The 14,496-nt window shown below is 54.9% G+C and overlaps 8 protein-coding genes and 1 non-coding gene across 9 annotated transcripts; 3 read left to right on the top strand and 6 right to left on the bottom strand.

Annotated features, from left to right (window-relative positions):
- The first annotated feature begins 106 nt into the window (after positions 1 to 106).
- Positions 107 to 1,118, top strand: L226DRAFT_548901 (L domain-like protein). The gene is made up of 4 exons (XM_067682638.1): positions 107 to 201; positions 254 to 294; positions 358 to 693; positions 760 to 1,118. Exons 1-4 carry the CDS (start codon positions 123 to 125, stop codon positions 1,042 to 1,044), a joined length of 741 nt encoding a protein of 246 aa, XP_067542261.1. The 5' UTR covers positions 107 to 122; the 3' UTR covers positions 1,045 to 1,118.
- Positions 1,010 to 2,157, bottom strand: L226DRAFT_527955 (uncharacterized protein). The gene is made up of 5 exons (XM_067679226.1): positions 1,923 to 2,157; positions 1,842 to 1,865; positions 1,529 to 1,778; positions 1,412 to 1,472; positions 1,010 to 1,357 (listed from the first exon to the last, which is right to left on the bottom strand). The coding sequence occupies exons 1-5, from the start codon at positions 2,017 to 2,019 to the stop codon at positions 1,211 to 1,213; spliced, it is 579 nt and encodes a 192-aa protein (XP_067542262.1). The 5' UTR covers positions 2,020 to 2,157; the 3' UTR covers positions 1,010 to 1,210.
- Positions 2,158 to 2,314: 157 nt separating this feature from the next.
- L226DRAFT_606968 (COP9 signalosome subunit 6) lies at positions 2,315 to 3,897 on the bottom strand. The gene is made up of 8 exons (XM_067685726.1): positions 3,766 to 3,897; positions 3,628 to 3,704; positions 3,447 to 3,572; positions 3,300 to 3,388; positions 3,015 to 3,252; positions 2,872 to 2,964; positions 2,644 to 2,813; positions 2,315 to 2,588 (listed from the first exon to the last, which is right to left on the bottom strand). Exons 1-8 carry the CDS (start codon positions 3,837 to 3,839, stop codon positions 2,481 to 2,483), a joined length of 975 nt encoding a protein of 324 aa, XP_067542263.1. The 5' UTR covers positions 3,840 to 3,897; the 3' UTR covers positions 2,315 to 2,480.
- A 137-nt stretch (positions 3,898 to 4,034) lies between these two features.
- L226DRAFT_606969 (ATP dependent DNA helicase) lies at positions 4,035 to 7,054 on the top strand. The gene is made up of 12 exons (XM_067685727.1): positions 4,035 to 4,202; positions 4,255 to 4,381; positions 4,435 to 5,004; positions 5,058 to 5,271; positions 5,330 to 5,475; positions 5,529 to 5,612; positions 5,668 to 5,904; positions 5,961 to 6,044; positions 6,102 to 6,226; positions 6,282 to 6,410; positions 6,465 to 6,821; positions 6,877 to 7,054. The coding sequence occupies exons 1-12, from the start codon at positions 4,051 to 4,053 to the stop codon at positions 6,887 to 6,889; spliced, it is 2,238 nt and encodes a 745-aa protein (XP_067542264.1). The 5' UTR covers positions 4,035 to 4,050; the 3' UTR covers positions 6,890 to 7,054.
- Positions 6,936 to 7,691, bottom strand: L226DRAFT_606970 (uncharacterized protein). The gene is made up of 3 exons (XM_067685728.1): positions 7,534 to 7,691; positions 7,274 to 7,475; positions 6,936 to 7,215 (listed from the first exon to the last, which is right to left on the bottom strand). Exons 1-3 carry the CDS (start codon positions 7,661 to 7,663, stop codon positions 7,146 to 7,148), a joined length of 402 nt encoding a protein of 133 aa, XP_067542265.1. The 5' UTR covers positions 7,664 to 7,691; the 3' UTR covers positions 6,936 to 7,145.
- A 99-nt stretch (positions 7,692 to 7,790) lies between these two features.
- On the top strand, positions 7,791 to 7,878 carry L226DRAFT_t2. The gene has a single exon. It is a non-coding gene; the product is annotated as a tRNA-Lys (tRNA).
- Positions 7,879 to 7,999: 121 nt separating this feature from the next.
- Positions 8,000 to 10,939, bottom strand: L226DRAFT_474989 (catalase). The gene is made up of 11 exons (XM_067676644.1): positions 10,715 to 10,939; positions 10,608 to 10,659; positions 10,505 to 10,552; positions 10,408 to 10,452; positions 10,239 to 10,352; positions 9,971 to 10,187; positions 9,827 to 9,910; positions 9,657 to 9,773; positions 9,112 to 9,598; positions 8,401 to 9,059; positions 8,000 to 8,343 (listed from the first exon to the last, which is right to left on the bottom strand). Exons 1-11 carry the CDS (start codon positions 10,873 to 10,875, stop codon positions 8,093 to 8,095), a joined length of 2,235 nt encoding a protein of 744 aa, XP_067542266.1. The 5' UTR covers positions 10,876 to 10,939; the 3' UTR covers positions 8,000 to 8,092.
- A 515-nt stretch (positions 10,940 to 11,454) lies between these two features.
- L226DRAFT_4985 (uncharacterized protein) lies at positions 11,455 to 12,109 on the bottom strand. The gene is made up of 3 exons (XM_067677673.1): positions 11,779 to 12,109; positions 11,573 to 11,730; positions 11,455 to 11,507 (listed from the first exon to the last, which is right to left on the bottom strand). The coding sequence occupies exons 1-2, from the start codon at positions 11,962 to 11,964 to the stop codon at positions 11,596 to 11,598; spliced, it is 321 nt and encodes a 106-aa protein (XP_067542267.1). The 5' UTR covers positions 11,965 to 12,109; the 3' UTR covers positions 11,455 to 11,507; positions 11,573 to 11,595.
- Positions 12,110 to 12,894: 785 nt separating this feature from the next.
- L226DRAFT_518000 (uncharacterized protein) lies at positions 12,895 to 14,132 on the bottom strand (the record flags this gene model as incomplete). The annotated part of the gene is made up of 2 exons (XM_067678534.1): positions 12,895 to 13,184; positions 13,241 to 14,132. 2 exons carry the CDS (start codon positions 14,130 to 14,132, stop codon positions 12,895 to 12,897), a joined length of 1,182 nt encoding a protein of 393 aa, XP_067542268.1.
- Between the last annotated feature and the right edge of the window lie 364 nt (positions 14,133 to 14,496).

Raw genomic sequence — 14,496 nt, forward strand, 5'->3', positions numbered from 1 at the left:
CAGGCACGCTCACAGCGCGGCGCGTCACAGGCTCTGCGTGATTGCGCGCCACACGTGCGCGAGGCCGCCAGATTCGGACTGCAAGCAGGCAGCTCCTCAGCCTGTTCGTCCTCCGCGCCGCCATGAAGCTCACGCCCGAGCTCATCCAGTCCGTCCCGTCCCAGCTCAACCCCATAAAAGAGCGGCAGCTTGACCTTCGAGGTGCGTTGCGCGTGCGCCGCTTCGAATCGCTCACTAGAGTTCTGGCTCACAGGCTACACCATCCCTGCCATCGAAAATCTTGGTATAAGCAAGGTTCGTGCGCGCGGTTTGTGTATCTGCTCCGTAGCATGTGTTGACAAACTACTCGATATCTAGGACCAGCATGATTGTATAGATTTCACAGACAATTCGATCACTGTTCTGGGGAATATCCCCCTCCTCCGCCGCTTGCGCACTCTGCTGCTCGCGAACAACCGAATAGCCTCGATATCATCCTCCCTGCACCTCTCCGTACCCAACCTCACCACCCTTGTCCTCACAAACAACAACATCGCTGAGCTTGGCGACCTCGAGCCTCTCAAGGACGTCAAGTCTCTGCAGTACTTGTCTCTCCTAGGGAACCCTGTGCGGGAAAAGAAGTGGTACCGGGAGTGGTTGGCATGGCGCATTCCTAGTCTGAGAGTACTCGACTTCCAGAGGATCCGCGACAAGGTGTGTTTGAAACATGTTCACTTGTACGCCACCTGGCTTCGCTCACGCGACATAATCCATGTCTAGGAGCGGCAAGCTGCAAAAGCCCTCTTCCTTACCGCCGATAACCTGCCCACACAGCTCGTGACGACGATCTCACAGACCGTCTCAACACACTCTTCAAAACCGCCTGTCACGACCGACGAGCCCAAGCCTGCGACACACGGCAAGGCCGGTCGGCTCATGTCGAAGGAGGAGGCGGACAAGGTGCGGGAGGCTATCGCCCGTGCGACGTCGGTGGAGGAGATCAGGCGGCTGGAGCGTATGTTGAAGGAGGGATTCATGCCAGGGATGGATACTGTTGGCGCATGAACTTGTACGATGAATATGTATCATGTCTTTCTTGTTCTCTGCTATCTGATATCCAAACGCTGCATGGGGTCATGAATCACATTCAATTCCATTTACAAACCAAGACCGGAGAGCAAACAACAGATAGGAGATTCGTACATATGCGAGCAAGTCAATAACAGGATACTTAGAAGATACTCTTGATACCAGCGCCAACATTCCCGATCCATAGACCATGGAAGACCAAGGCAAGGAAGGCCGTTAAGTTGGCGAGGGAGCTGATGCCATGGAGCTGAGCGAACAGCTTGTTCAAGGCCTTCATGTCATCGGAAACCTGTCGAGCCCGTCAATCAGAACTTCGGCAGGCAACAGGATTAGGGCAACATACTCCAGGCTCATTGTAAGCCTTGCCTTCCTCCTTCTCCAACTTGTGACGCTTGAACATGGTCCTATTCGATCAACCAGGGTCAGCAACCCTTTCTCCCGAATACGGTGCGGTACTCACTTGCTCGTCAAGGGCCCAACCACAAAGTGGTTCGCGAACTGGCATAGGAGGGTGACCACAAGCGCATACGCCTGCGCGACATCCGCGACGGACGGCTGGAGGTAGTGCGTGAGCACGAGGGGGTGGCTGTATGTCCAGAGGCCGAGGAGCCCAGAGGCCAGTGCGATGCTAATAGTGAAGTAGATGGGGAACGTCCGGTGCTGGAGGTTACCGAACTGCTGCCTAGGAAGCGTCTTGAAGGCAATAGTGCCTGTGCGAATGTTAACGTGGGTCCGACGGGTCTAGACGACAGACCCGGTGCGGATATGCATACCTCCGATGAACGTCACCCACAACGCTGAACCCACAACGTCAGTTAACAGTCACCTCGAGATGCTTGGACAGAGCAACATACTCATGCCAAATAACCAAGCATATCCCACCTGGTAGGCCCCCTGTGCACTGAACAGCGCGGCGAACGAGGACCAGTTTAGCGTAGAGACCTTAGCCATGGCGATTGCAATTGATGAGTGTCCTAGAGAAGATGTCCAAGCAACGTCGCCCTCGAGGGTGTTTATGGGGACTCTGAGAGGGAAAGACACGCAAGCAGGATGTGGTCCTGGGAACCGGTAGAGGAGGTCGAGCGGGCCAGAAGCAGGCGTTCCGCTACACGCGCGCGAGTCGCGCCAAATCACGCTCACGTGTGCGGCCCATTTCCTCGGGCCCTCACTGAGACTCGGAGGCCAGGGTGGCTAGCTTGAAGACACATGTCGAGGGCAACATAGCAGGCCTTCTAGACCTCTAAATGTGTTGATACCCGGATTAGATGGTTGGAGACAAGAATACATTCGGATATGCATGACAACGACCTAACTGCTAATACACAACATGGTACACTTCCGATGACAGAATGCATTGACATCTCGTAGAATGTGAATGGATAGTAGACTTCATGCTCAATTTGACGGGAGGTCTAGTGGAAGCGGTCGAAATCTGTTGGTCGACCCATCATGCCTCGCCGCCTGGGGCCTCCGCTACGCTCTTCGCGGGAGGTCGTCAGAACAATGTGCCTGTCGACGAGCTGCGGGAAGAAAAGGTGAGTCGACTTGTGATGCAGTAAAAGGAGAGCCTCCTACCTCGTTGAGAATGTTGGCAGACTTGGTGAGGGTAGCAAGGTACGCCGTTAGTTGCACATCCTCATATTCGGTGTCGAACTCTTCGCGGAAGCCCTTGTTCTCACTGGCAGGCAACGAAGCAATCAGAGCTGACAGCGCACGCAGTGTTGCATGATCCTTGGTTGCAGAACCTGGCATAGAGGCGCACATGAGCCTCCGGGATCAGCAATAGAAAACGGAGTCACTGACCTGCGATTACGTCCGAGACGTACTTCGTAAGAAGCATTATTCGGTCGTGAAGCATCTTCACGGCCGCGCGCTGCGTTTGCAGATGCGATTCCACTTAGGGGGAACTCAGCAAGAGAAACACAGTATACTTCGCAAGAACTTACAACTAGTACCACCTTCTCCACCCTTCGCAGTCCAGTCTACTGCGATGCGTTCTGCTTCACCGGTCTCGACGGTGTACGGTGCCTCGATGAACACTGAGCGCGACTTGCGATCGCGCATCTCAATAGTGGGTTCATATGCCTTCAGAGGGAGTGTCTGTCCAGATGCATCTGCAGCTGCAGCGAATACCGTTGAAGGCTGCATGACAAGGAGGAGTGGCGTAGAGCTATACGGGGTAAACTGTGCATTTGTGAGCGTAAGAGCTGCAAGAACATCGCGCAGCATACCTGTTCATGCAGAGCTATGTGGCGAGCTATCGGTCGCTCCGCCACAGTATACCAGCCAATGAACTCCAGCGATGGGAACACTTGCTTGACTGGGAGACAAAGTTGGCACGTTGCTCTGGAGGGCTACATGTGGACTGCGGGACGTACATAGCTCCTTCCTCGTAACAAGGAAACCTTGATCAACGGTCACGCCGTCATCCTCGACTGCAAGCTCGAAGCTGTTCACAATCTCGACGTCTCGGCCATTCTGCGTTCCAAGCAGCGCGCCGAGGACTGTATGCAGGGTGATCGGTCGGGGCACGCGCCTGACGGACAGCATGTCACTCACTAAATGGTACGGTCGAATTTGTCTGCAACCTCGCCCGAGTGAGATGCTCCGAGATATTGAGAATAGGTAAGGGGTGACTGGTTAGATGCGCGTCAGTGGCTGATAGTCGCACACGAGACAAGCTCGGGAGAGACAGACAGCGCGAGAGACAGCCCAGATGTCGTACTCGAGGGCAAGACAACAGGCAGATCGTCAGTTTCCATCTGAGACATGGTCGAGGAGCCAGGGAGAGAGTGCAGCAGGAGCAGCCACAGCTAGACAGACCGCGCAAGCAGAGAGTGCAGGCGCCCGGGTATGCGGGATGACGACACGTGCCTCCGGCGTGTGCCGTGACGCGAACGAGCCTGCCCTGAGGCTCATTTGTGGCTCGCGTCGCGTTCGTCCTCACCCACCCTACGCGTCCTTATCCTCAGCTCCGTCACCATGTCCGGCTTCGACGCTGATCGCACCTACTCCGTCCGGACTGAGAACAACAGGGAGCCCGTAGGTCCCGCCCTCGAGCTACCCTCGCAGACAGAGAAGCTCCTTCTCGAATTCCTCCTGCAATATCGCGTCGGCGGGGACTTCATCTACAGGTCAGTCCTCTGACGCGTCTTATTATGGGATAATTCTCAATGAGTGCCTCAGAGATAAGCTGCGCGCAAATCTACTCCTTAAGCAGCACCAGATCGAAGTGGACTTGCGACATGTCGGGTTGTACAACGACGAGTTGGCGCATGCAATCCAGGAGCAACCGGGAGAGATTCTGCCTTTGGTGTGCTGCCATCTGTTCTTCCCAGAATGTTACCAGCTGACACTAGAAACAAGTTTGAAGCTGCTGCCGCCCGGGCTGCACGCACAATCCTCTTCCCCCTCACGAGCAACTCTGAAGATGCTCAGCAATCAATACCCAATGTCCAAGTCCTGATCAAGTCTGGTCTCAATCTTCAGCAATTCCGTGATTTGAGCGCAAATACCATGAACAAGCTCGTTCGCATCCCGGGCATCGTGATCTCTGCATCCGTGCTTTCATCCCGCGCTACCAAATTGCACCTACAATGTCGTGCTTGTCGGTCGACGAGGATCGTATACCCACCAAGTGGTCTTGGTGGTCTTGGGGGCGGTGGTGACCGAGGACTTCCACGCACTTGTGATGCCCCCGGGCCAGAAGGCCAGAAGAAAGACTGCCCTCTTGATCCCTATCTCATCATTCATTCCAAGTCGTCTTTCACGGATCATCAAACCCTCAAGCTGCAGGAAGCACCAGACATGGTCCCTGTTGGAGAACTGCCGAGACACATGCTTCTCTCTGCTGACCGCTATCTTAGTGGCCAAGTCGTACCTGGTTCGCGTGTCATCGCGACTGGTATCTACTCGACGTACCAATCCACCAAGAATGTCAGTCCTTTTCTGTCAATGCATGTCAGTACCTATACTAACTGTGTTCATAGCGGGGGAAGGGTGCTGCAGCTCTGCGAGATCCCTATCTGCGTCTCATCCACTTGGAAGTATCTTCACCTGCAGCTGGCGGCGGAGGTGGTGCGAACCCCTTCGGCGCGCAGTTCACGGCAGAAGAGGAGGAAGAATTTGGCGAAATGGCTCGAAGCGAGGGTTTTTACGAGCGGTTTGCCAGAAGCGTGGCTCCCAGTATCTATGGCAGCCTAGGTGCGAGCTTGAGGTCTTGTTTCTCATTTGGTAGCAAGCAGATTGATTTCCGACGTAGATATCAAGAAGGCCATTACATGTCTTCTTATGGGTGGCTCGAAGAAAATCCTACCCGATGGTATGCGCCTACGAGGAGATATCAACGTGCTACTCTTGGGTGATCCAGGTACCGCGAAGAGTCAGTTGCTCAAGTTCGTCGAGAAGGTGTGTCCCACGAAAACAAAGTCCCCTGCTCACCAGATGCTGACCTCATCTAGGTTGCACCAATTGCAGTGTATACATCCGGAAAGGGATCCAGTGCTGCTGGTCTCACAGCTTCTGTACAGAGAGACACTGTTTCCGTATGTGTCTCCAGATATCAGTGCTGCTTGTATGCGTGCCTGATCATGTGCACAGCGCGAGTTTTACCTCGAAGGAGGTGCCATGGTCCTAGCTGACACCGGCGTCGTCTGCATTGACGAGTTTGATAAGATGCGGGACGAAGACCGAGTGGCGATACACGAAGCGATGGAGCAGCAGACGATCTCTATCGCGAAGGCCGGTATTACGACTGTCCTGAACTCTCGTACAAGTGTGCTCGCTGCAGCTAACCCTGTCTGGGGCCGGTATGACGAGGGGCGCAGTCCGGGAGAGGTACGCTAGTTAGCTCAACTGGATTCCGTCATGACTGCTGACATGCTGTGTGGAAGAATATCGACTTCCAAACCACGATCTTGTCTCGTTTCGACATGATTTTCATCGTCAAGGACGAGCACAACGAACAGCGGGATCGGGTGAGCAGCCATGTACAGCATCGTCGTGCCGTCGTGCGGGTGTTGACATTGTTGTAGTTGATCGCCAAACACGTCATGAACATCCACATGAACCGGCCGACCCAGAATGGCGACGAGAACGGCGAATTGGTAGGAGAGATTGACATCGACAAGATGAAGCGCTTTATCGCCTTCTGCAAAGCGTAAATTATTGAATTTTTGATGTCTTCTGGCTTGTGTATTAACTGGATGTTGCAGGAAATGTGCACCTCGACTGTCGGCGGAGGCACAGGAGATGCTGAGCAGTCATTTTGTCTCCCTGCGGAAGCAAGTGAAGCAGTTCGAGGAAGATAATGACGAGCGTAGCTCAATTCCTATCACCATCCGGTTCGTTACTACATCATCGTATCCTACACATTCGTCTGACATCCTCTGTTCCAGTCAACTTGAGGCAATTATCCGTATCTCAGAATCTTTGGCGAAGCTCACCCTCTCACCGGTCGTCCGGAACCACCACGTTGAGGAAGCTATCCGCCTGTTCAAATTCTCGACAATGGACGCAGTATCTGCAGGCTCCGCAGACGGCCTGTCGCGAGGCGCACTCAACGAGGAAATGAACAAGATCGAGAAGGAAATCAGGCGGAGGTTGCCCATCGGCTGGAGTACAAGCTACCAGAGCTTGGTCCGTGAGTTCGTCACTCAGCAAGGCTACTCCAGCCACGCGCTCGAGAGGACACTGTTCGTGATGGAGAAGCGGGAGATCATCCGGTTTTCAGGACAGAAGAAGATTGTGCATCGGTGAGTGATCCGAAGGCTCATGCTTATGCGTATTTTGGCTGACCATTCCTTGTAGTGTCGGTGTATAGGTCGTCTCACTTGTTTGGCTGTTGGTCCTTGCTTTCGGTCTGCTTTCTCGTCCGCGTTGTAGACTCTTATCTAGCTGTATTAACGTCATGTGTAATGTACCACTATTGCATACCATCCATCCCCCTGGAGCTCCGTCGCAGGAGGCAATATGAGTAATCTGACCCATTGGCGGAAGACATGCGGCCAGCTATGAGGACGCCGACCTCTATGAGGTTAACAATAATAAACAGAGTGTGCTCCGTTCTCCGGCAGCCTCTAATCGATCGTACGTGGAGTCTGGATCGTGGGGTCCAGCTTGCGAGGCGGGAAGTTCTCCAGAGGTTCCCTGTGATTCACAACGATCGTCAGCTGCGACCAATAGTCCCAGACCAACGACCACATACGTCCTCACGTCCCAGATATCTTCGCTGCTCTTGTGCATGCGCCGGCGGGCCCACCACTCTGCGCGTCGGTGGATCCAGACGTCCCGCTTCTCTTCGGGGTGCATGCCCTTGAGGCTCATGCAGAACTTGAACTCCTCAAGTTTGGGCGAGCATGTCGCCATCTCGCCGTACCGATAGAGCGACTTGAATTGGGAGCTCATCACTACACGGGTCCTTGTCAGAACATGCAACGACCTTGCGTCATGGGTCTGGGATCATACCATTGCACAGCAGGAAGTCGTCGAATAGTTTCATGCAACCTGGCACGTCTGCAGGAGTAGGATGCACCTTGCGCAGGTACTCCTCCTCTTGCTTAATGACTTCAGGACTTGGAGCATCTTCAGACGACATTGTTGTGAACCTAGTCCTCGGCGTACGTTGAAACTTCTTAGTACTTGGCCACACGTCGACGCAACTCTGGTTCGCTCGTCATTTCCAATAAGCACGGTATGTATTTATAAGCGCTGAGCATCACATCGCCCGCCTAGCTCAATCGGATAGAGCGTCAGACTCTTACTTACTAGCGGGTGATCTGAAGGCTGCGAGTTCGACCCTCGCGGTGGGCTAGTCATTTTGCATCTCTCCAACTGTAAAAGTCGGTGATGCCTTCGTTGTGCTGAGCATCTATGAGCGATACGTCATTACGAGCGGCGGTCCTGGAAGTACGATAACTTCATGAGGTACGGAACTCAAGTCATACATCGATGGGATTGATAGTAATACATCGTGGAATACAAGACTACGTCGAATTCAGCTCATTAGGATAGCATCCTCTTTGGCTCAGTACGCCACCTGTCCAGCCAAACCGTCCAACTCGCGCTCGTAGCAGCGGTGCTTGCTGAGCTCATAGGCAAAGTTCGAAATGAAGCCCTTCTCACCCTGCTTGATGGAAAGCGCATCTGCGGCCGCGGAACTGACGTCGTACTTGCCCGCGGTCACGACACCATAGGAGCTCGTGACGTTGTCGCTGGCGAGGTTTGCAGCGAACTGCACACCTGGCAACTGGACGGCCTCACGGAGGAAAGCGACGCCTGGATAACTAGGCGTCAGTCTGGACCACACCCGGAAGCAACCAGTGGCACACATACCTTCTCCGAGAGCCCCGATGGGCTTGAGGTGTCCGAACGCCTCCCGAACCCAGTGGACCGTGCGCCCGTTCTTTGCCAAAGCCTGAGCGTGCTTCGCACCACCGGGGATGATGATGGCGTCGAACATGGTGCTACGCTGACCCTCATAGTGGTGGTCAGCGCTGTAGCCACTTCCAGATCCAACCTCCTCGCCGTCGGGGTACACGGGTCCACGACGCGGGCCGATAACCCAGGTGGTCGCCATGCCCGCCTTCAGAGCCGCACGGATGGCCTGAACCTCTCCAAGGTTGAACCCGTCGGCGAGCAGAATCGCGACTCGGCGAGATTTGATGGTCGGGTCCTTGGGTGTGAACTCGGGCTGCGACAGCCTGGACCCTGTGTGTCCAGGGTTCTCGCGAGCAGGTTGCTGCGGGATCACGCCACCAACGTTCATGGCGACCTGCTTGGCGAGGTTGAAGTCAATGTTGTTCAACACTTTCGTGTACGATTCGTAGACGACAGGATCGTCGCAGTGGGAGAGCTCGAAGGACAGAGCGCCGACGAGATGGGCCTTCTCGTAGATGTTCAAAGAGTTATAGAACATCTGTGCCTGCTTGAAGTGTTCCTGGAACTTCGCGCTGCGCAGGCGTTGCTTGATGCCCACCACTTTCTCGGCATATCTACTCACGGAGATCAGCATCGTATATAACATGACATGTTTACCAAACTTACTCTGCGTATCCACCCTCCGTAGGTGGGACCGGAGGCACGAGCTGTCGACGGTTAGGCCAGTAGTTGAGGTCCTTCGTAATCCTGTGTTGACTCCGGCCGTCACGGTTGTGGTTCATAACTGGACAGACAGGACGATTGATGGGAAGTTGCTGCCAGTTGATACCAAGACGAGAAATCTGAGTGTCGAAGTAGGAGAAGTTGCGAGCGGTGAGCAGGGGGTCGTTGCTGAAGCCGATTCCAGGGACGACGTGCGACGTGCAGAACGCTACTTGCTCAACCTCAGGGAAGTACTCGTCGACAGTTCTGTTTAATACCATCTCCCCAATGATCTCCACAGGCACCAATTCTTCAGGCCAGATCTTTGTAGCGTCGAGGATATCGAAGTCGAAGTCATTTTCCTTGGACTCGGGGATGACCTGGATACCGAAATAGTACTTGGGGAAGGCTCCGCTGAGAATAGCCTCCTCAAGATCCTTGCGGTGAAAATCTGTACGCATTTGCAATCTCAGTTGGATGTCCAACTGGACGCAAAATGGGATAAATACCGGGATCCTGGCCAGCAATCTTCAGAGCCTCGTCCCACACGAAACTGTGTACGCCGAGCTCGGGGATCCAGTGGAACTTCACGAAATGACGCTCTCCCTTAGCGTTCAGAAGGGTGACTGCGAAGGCGGAGTGAGATGCACAGTGAGACTCGGCCGAAGTGCAAACTCACAAGTGTTCACGCCGAACCCCTGCATCATCCGGTAGGACCGGGGAATAGCGCGGTCTGACATGGTCCACATGACCATGTGGGCAGCTACAGACATCGACGTAATGAGCACATAAACACGCATGGAACAAAATAGACCGCGCATACATTCAGGCTGAAGTCCGACGAAATCCCAAAAATTGTTGTGCGCAGACTGCGCCTGAGGAACCTCATTGTGAGGCTCGGGTTTGACAGCATGGACGAAGTCCGGAAACTTGATGCCGTCTTGGATGAAGAACACAGGGATGTTGTTGCCAACAATGTCCCAGTTCCCCTCGGCGGTGTAAAACTTGGTCGCAAACCCGCGCACATCGCGAACCGTATCCTAAAGGAAGGCGAGTGAACAACGGATATTATAAATGAAAAGAATGCGTACAGCGCTACCACGAGCCCCTTGGACCGTACTGAACCGAACGAACGTAGGGGTGATCCGCGACGGGTCGGTCAAGACGCCCGCATAGGTATACTTGGACGCCCTGTCATCATAAACCTGGGTGCATCGTGAGGTATGTGTGATACGCTGATCACTCGGGTACTTGAGATACCTTGAAGTAGCCGTGCGCCCCCGCACCACGCGCATGAACTACACGCTGGGGGAGGAGTCAGCGAACAAGGCTTGATGGCCAGTTGAACCTAACTTACCTCAGGAATACGTTCATGGTCAAACCGCATTATTTTCTCGCGAGCAATCTATGAACGCATATAGATGAGGAGATGAAGTGTGAGACGGTTTTTTAGAGCCAACCTGATCTTCGAGGAGAGCGGGGCCAGGACGCGCGCCGTTCGAAGCTTGCAGCCTTGTTCGGGCATCTCAGCGACAGGATTGCAACGCCCAACACATTTGCCACATACCAGTTGTCCGGCTCGGAGACAAAGATACCATAATCGGTGGTCATACCCTTCGTTGGTTTCTTAGCGGGGTCGATGATGCTGTTCTTGAGGTCGGCGACCTTGGCCGTCTGGCCAGTCACGGAGGTGAATGCTTCTTTGACGGTTCCGATGGCAGACGACATGGTGAGGATGATAGAGTTACGGTGAGGGGATTCATGACAGCTGGGGCGGCTTTATAGACTGTACGAGGTGAAGGGACTTGAGAGGACCCGGAGAACGAGCACGCACGACGTCACCAACAGATCACTCTGACGAGCGACTACCCGAAATGGCAGGCGCGTCCGGTGCACGGGAGGACAGAAGAGAGCCACTCACCACGTCTACCTATGACGCCACCTACATCCCACACAAATCCCATGCGACGCGTGCTATCCGTTGCCGAATCGTCGCCTCCGATATTAGGCGTGGGGCGGCGTTGCTAAAAAGCTGTCTCATTAGCACAATAACCCGGAGAGTGCGGGAACGCGTCCTTGTCGAGAGTTCCGAACAGGGCGTCACAGGCGTGGGCATACATACGACTACGCCAGATGTTCGATCTTCTGCCGATATTATGCTGCAATTCGGACTTCATCCACGCTAGTCATTTGATGCAAGGCCATGACTTTAGACCACAACTTTCGATCGTTGAGTTGACTGTCGACTCGTTCGCGCGTAGTAGAGTCTATAAAGTGTCATACAATCTTTCGAAATTGGTGGTTGCGGTCAGCAATGAGTACACGCGAGCGTGACCACCGAGACGCTCCGAAACCTTCGGCTGTTCACTCTGTTCAGCTTTGACCGAGTCCAACGAGAGCAGGTTGACGGAGAATATGCACATACCTTCGACTACAACAGTCACGCATTCAATGCTGCGCAGCCGCAGCAATCAACAAGGTATGACTTGGCCTCTGGCTGAAGTAGCTGCGGAACCCGTACACCATTCCAGCGCTGCGAAGCCACATCGTCGTGTTTTCCGCAGACAAACGAGACATGTGGACCTGCGAGAGCCATCAAAAACACCGCAGCACGAGGCGAACGAGGCGCACCAGTATTGAGTACGGTATCGGTATCGGTACCGCTGACTCACTGGATTTCGTCCCCCAGACTGCGGTATGACATCGATCTAAGAACCCATGTCTGTGCTCACGCTGACGTCCAGTAGAGGCCGGTGCGCATCCTGTGCTGCACATGATGGAAAGTTGGTGTAATAGCAGTAGCGACGTCGGTTGCATGGCAGGCACTGTGACGGATGGCTCACCGGAAAGCGCTGTGCAATCAGCGGCCAGTGCACGCCTGCAGCTGCAAAGTACAGACCCGGGGGCACAGATGAGGTGCGCCGCTTGATTGGGAGGATGTTACACCCACTGGAGTAACCTCACTGCGGCGCGGCGCGGCAAACAAGCTCGGGGGAAATTCAAACAGTGCTCGGCTGCTGTCGTTCCACAATGTCGACAACTTGGACCCACAAGTGCCTGGCAGTGTATCGCGCGTGCTGCGGAAGCCGCCAGAGTTTGATGAGCGACTGCGGGCACCTACTTTGGCCGCTTCTGACGAAGTGCTGCGACGTGATGGAACACCGAGTCAATGCCCTCACGCACAGTGAACGAGGACAGCACTCACTGCAACGACAATCAGTGACCCGCTAGCCCTTTACGCATGCCTCGTTCAAAGAGATGGAAAAGAGTGCATAATTGATAGATAATGCGAACCACAAACTCGAGGCACTAGTGGATTCATAGTAATATGCAGGACAGCACGGAACGTACGAACACGCGAGACAGAGAGTACAGATCCGAGGACGAGTCATGAGGGAGGAGAGCATAGACTGTCTAAACGCCTAACAACAACCAAGAGCTCGATGAAGGGCGGAGAGATAGAGGGACATCCGACGAGGCACACGAATATATCAACAAGGGCAATAACGGAAATAAAGGACCCCGTCGACGCCGCATGTGCCGTGCATCGGACATCATCGTCGTCACGGAGAGAGTATACCACGGTCAGACCGACATGGACCATTACGGAATCTCTACACCGCTAGACGGACGTGATTGTTGCCAGCGCTGCACAAGTGAATGAGTAAGGGAAAACGACAAATTAAAAGCTCGACGTACGCAAACCAGTAGAGGCAGATGCATAGGGGTGACGGTACACATCGACGTTTACTTGACGTCGTCACACTCGCAACCCTTCTCCTTGCCCTTGCCGACCCAGCTACGTCCGCACTGTTCGCACCAGGCGCGACGCCCGCTGTCAACCCCAATTGATCGCGGTGGGTTGGTGGACAACGATGTCACCGATTCAGCACGGTGGATGGAGACCATGTGACGAGTGAGGTCGTGCTTCCGGCTAAAGGAACGACCGCACGACTTGTGGTGGCAGGCGTAGGGCTTAAGGCGGTTGGGATCGTGGGTTTGGATATGCGTCTTGAGATTGTACGCGCGGGCGAAAGCTAGAGCGAAGGTCGTCAGCAAGTAGCATTACAATAAGAATGGAGAGAATATTTACCTCGAGGACACGTCGGGCATTGGTACTTGCGCTTGGGGTCGTCCTGCATGCTGTCGATCTTGGCGCGATGCGCAGTGAGCGAGGGGTGCGTGCCAGCCGATGGGTGCGACATGGCCGACAGCTGAGGCGACATGCTCGCGGTCGAGCGTGCCTGAGGAGCCTGCTGCATGACGCGGACGCCAGTGTACTTGTTGATCTGCACCTGGGCCTGCGGATAGTAGTCTGACGCGGCGGAGCTGCCGAGCCGGACTTGCTGCGGCTGCGCGGGCTCGTAGTCCGAGAAGGACCCGCGTGGGGAAGAGTACGGCGGGGAGTACTGGGAGATGTTGGGGACACTACCCGGAGAGCTACGGATAGAGGGAGAAGACGTAGGGAGAGCACCAAAGGAGTTGTGGTCCTCTGCGGGCATGGCCATGCGCTGGAACTCCATGTCGAGCTGCTCTTGGGTGAGGGAGTAGACGCTGGAGGGGTAGTTGGACGTTGGAGACTGGGCGTTGAAGTTGTAGAAGCTCTCTGAACGACTGGAGAGATTGTCGTTGTAGGCAGAATCATACGCTGACACCGACTCAGTCGAGACGGTGAAAGTGGAGGGAGGCCCGAACGTCGGAGTGGCTGCGCGGTAGAAAGTGAAATCGGCGGTGTCGATAGGGAGAAGGCTGAGCTCTGCGTCGAAGGCAGCAAGGGAGTTGTCGAGCTCAAGCTCGAACTGGTCAGGGTGCGGGGCAACGACGTCGGACTGCGAGTAATTGAAGAAGTCGAAGGACTGCTTCTGGTTCTCGCTGGAGTCGAGGGCGATGGTGGGGGGTGCTGCGGCGTCGAGCTTGTGGTAGGCCGAGGGCTCGAAAGCAGCAGACTGGGGGTAGAACTGGGCGAATGTGGTGGGGTCTGACATGGCTGGAGGAGGGATGTTTATAACTGCGGAGGGCAGGTATATGAAGAGGTGAGGGAGACGAGAGACGAAGGGGAGGCAGCGGTGGTGAGGGGAGAAAAGGGAGGAGGTGCTGCGGATGAGGCACACGTTGCCCTGTTCCCACTCCCCCACCGATGCTGTGCCGTCCGTTGCCGAGGCCAGCCGCCGGGCCTAAACCAACGCTTGCCTGTCGCTGCCTTTCTGGGCAGGCCGTCAATGCGCCATCCACACAACAGCCCCCCGAGTCCCCATCGCACTCTCGTCGCCAGTCGTTCCAGCCTGATTCCATCGCATTAATGTCGCCATTTCAGACAGCCCGCTTGCCCCTCCTCGTGCCCTGCCCGAC

The sequence above is a fragment of the Lentinus tigrinus genome (genome assembly GCF_003813185.1).
Source record: "Lentinus tigrinus ALCF2SS1-7 unplaced genomic scaffold L226scaffold_1, whole genome shotgun sequence".
NCBI lineage: Eukaryota > Fungi > Basidiomycota > Agaricomycetes > Polyporales > Polyporaceae > Lentinus > Lentinus tigrinus.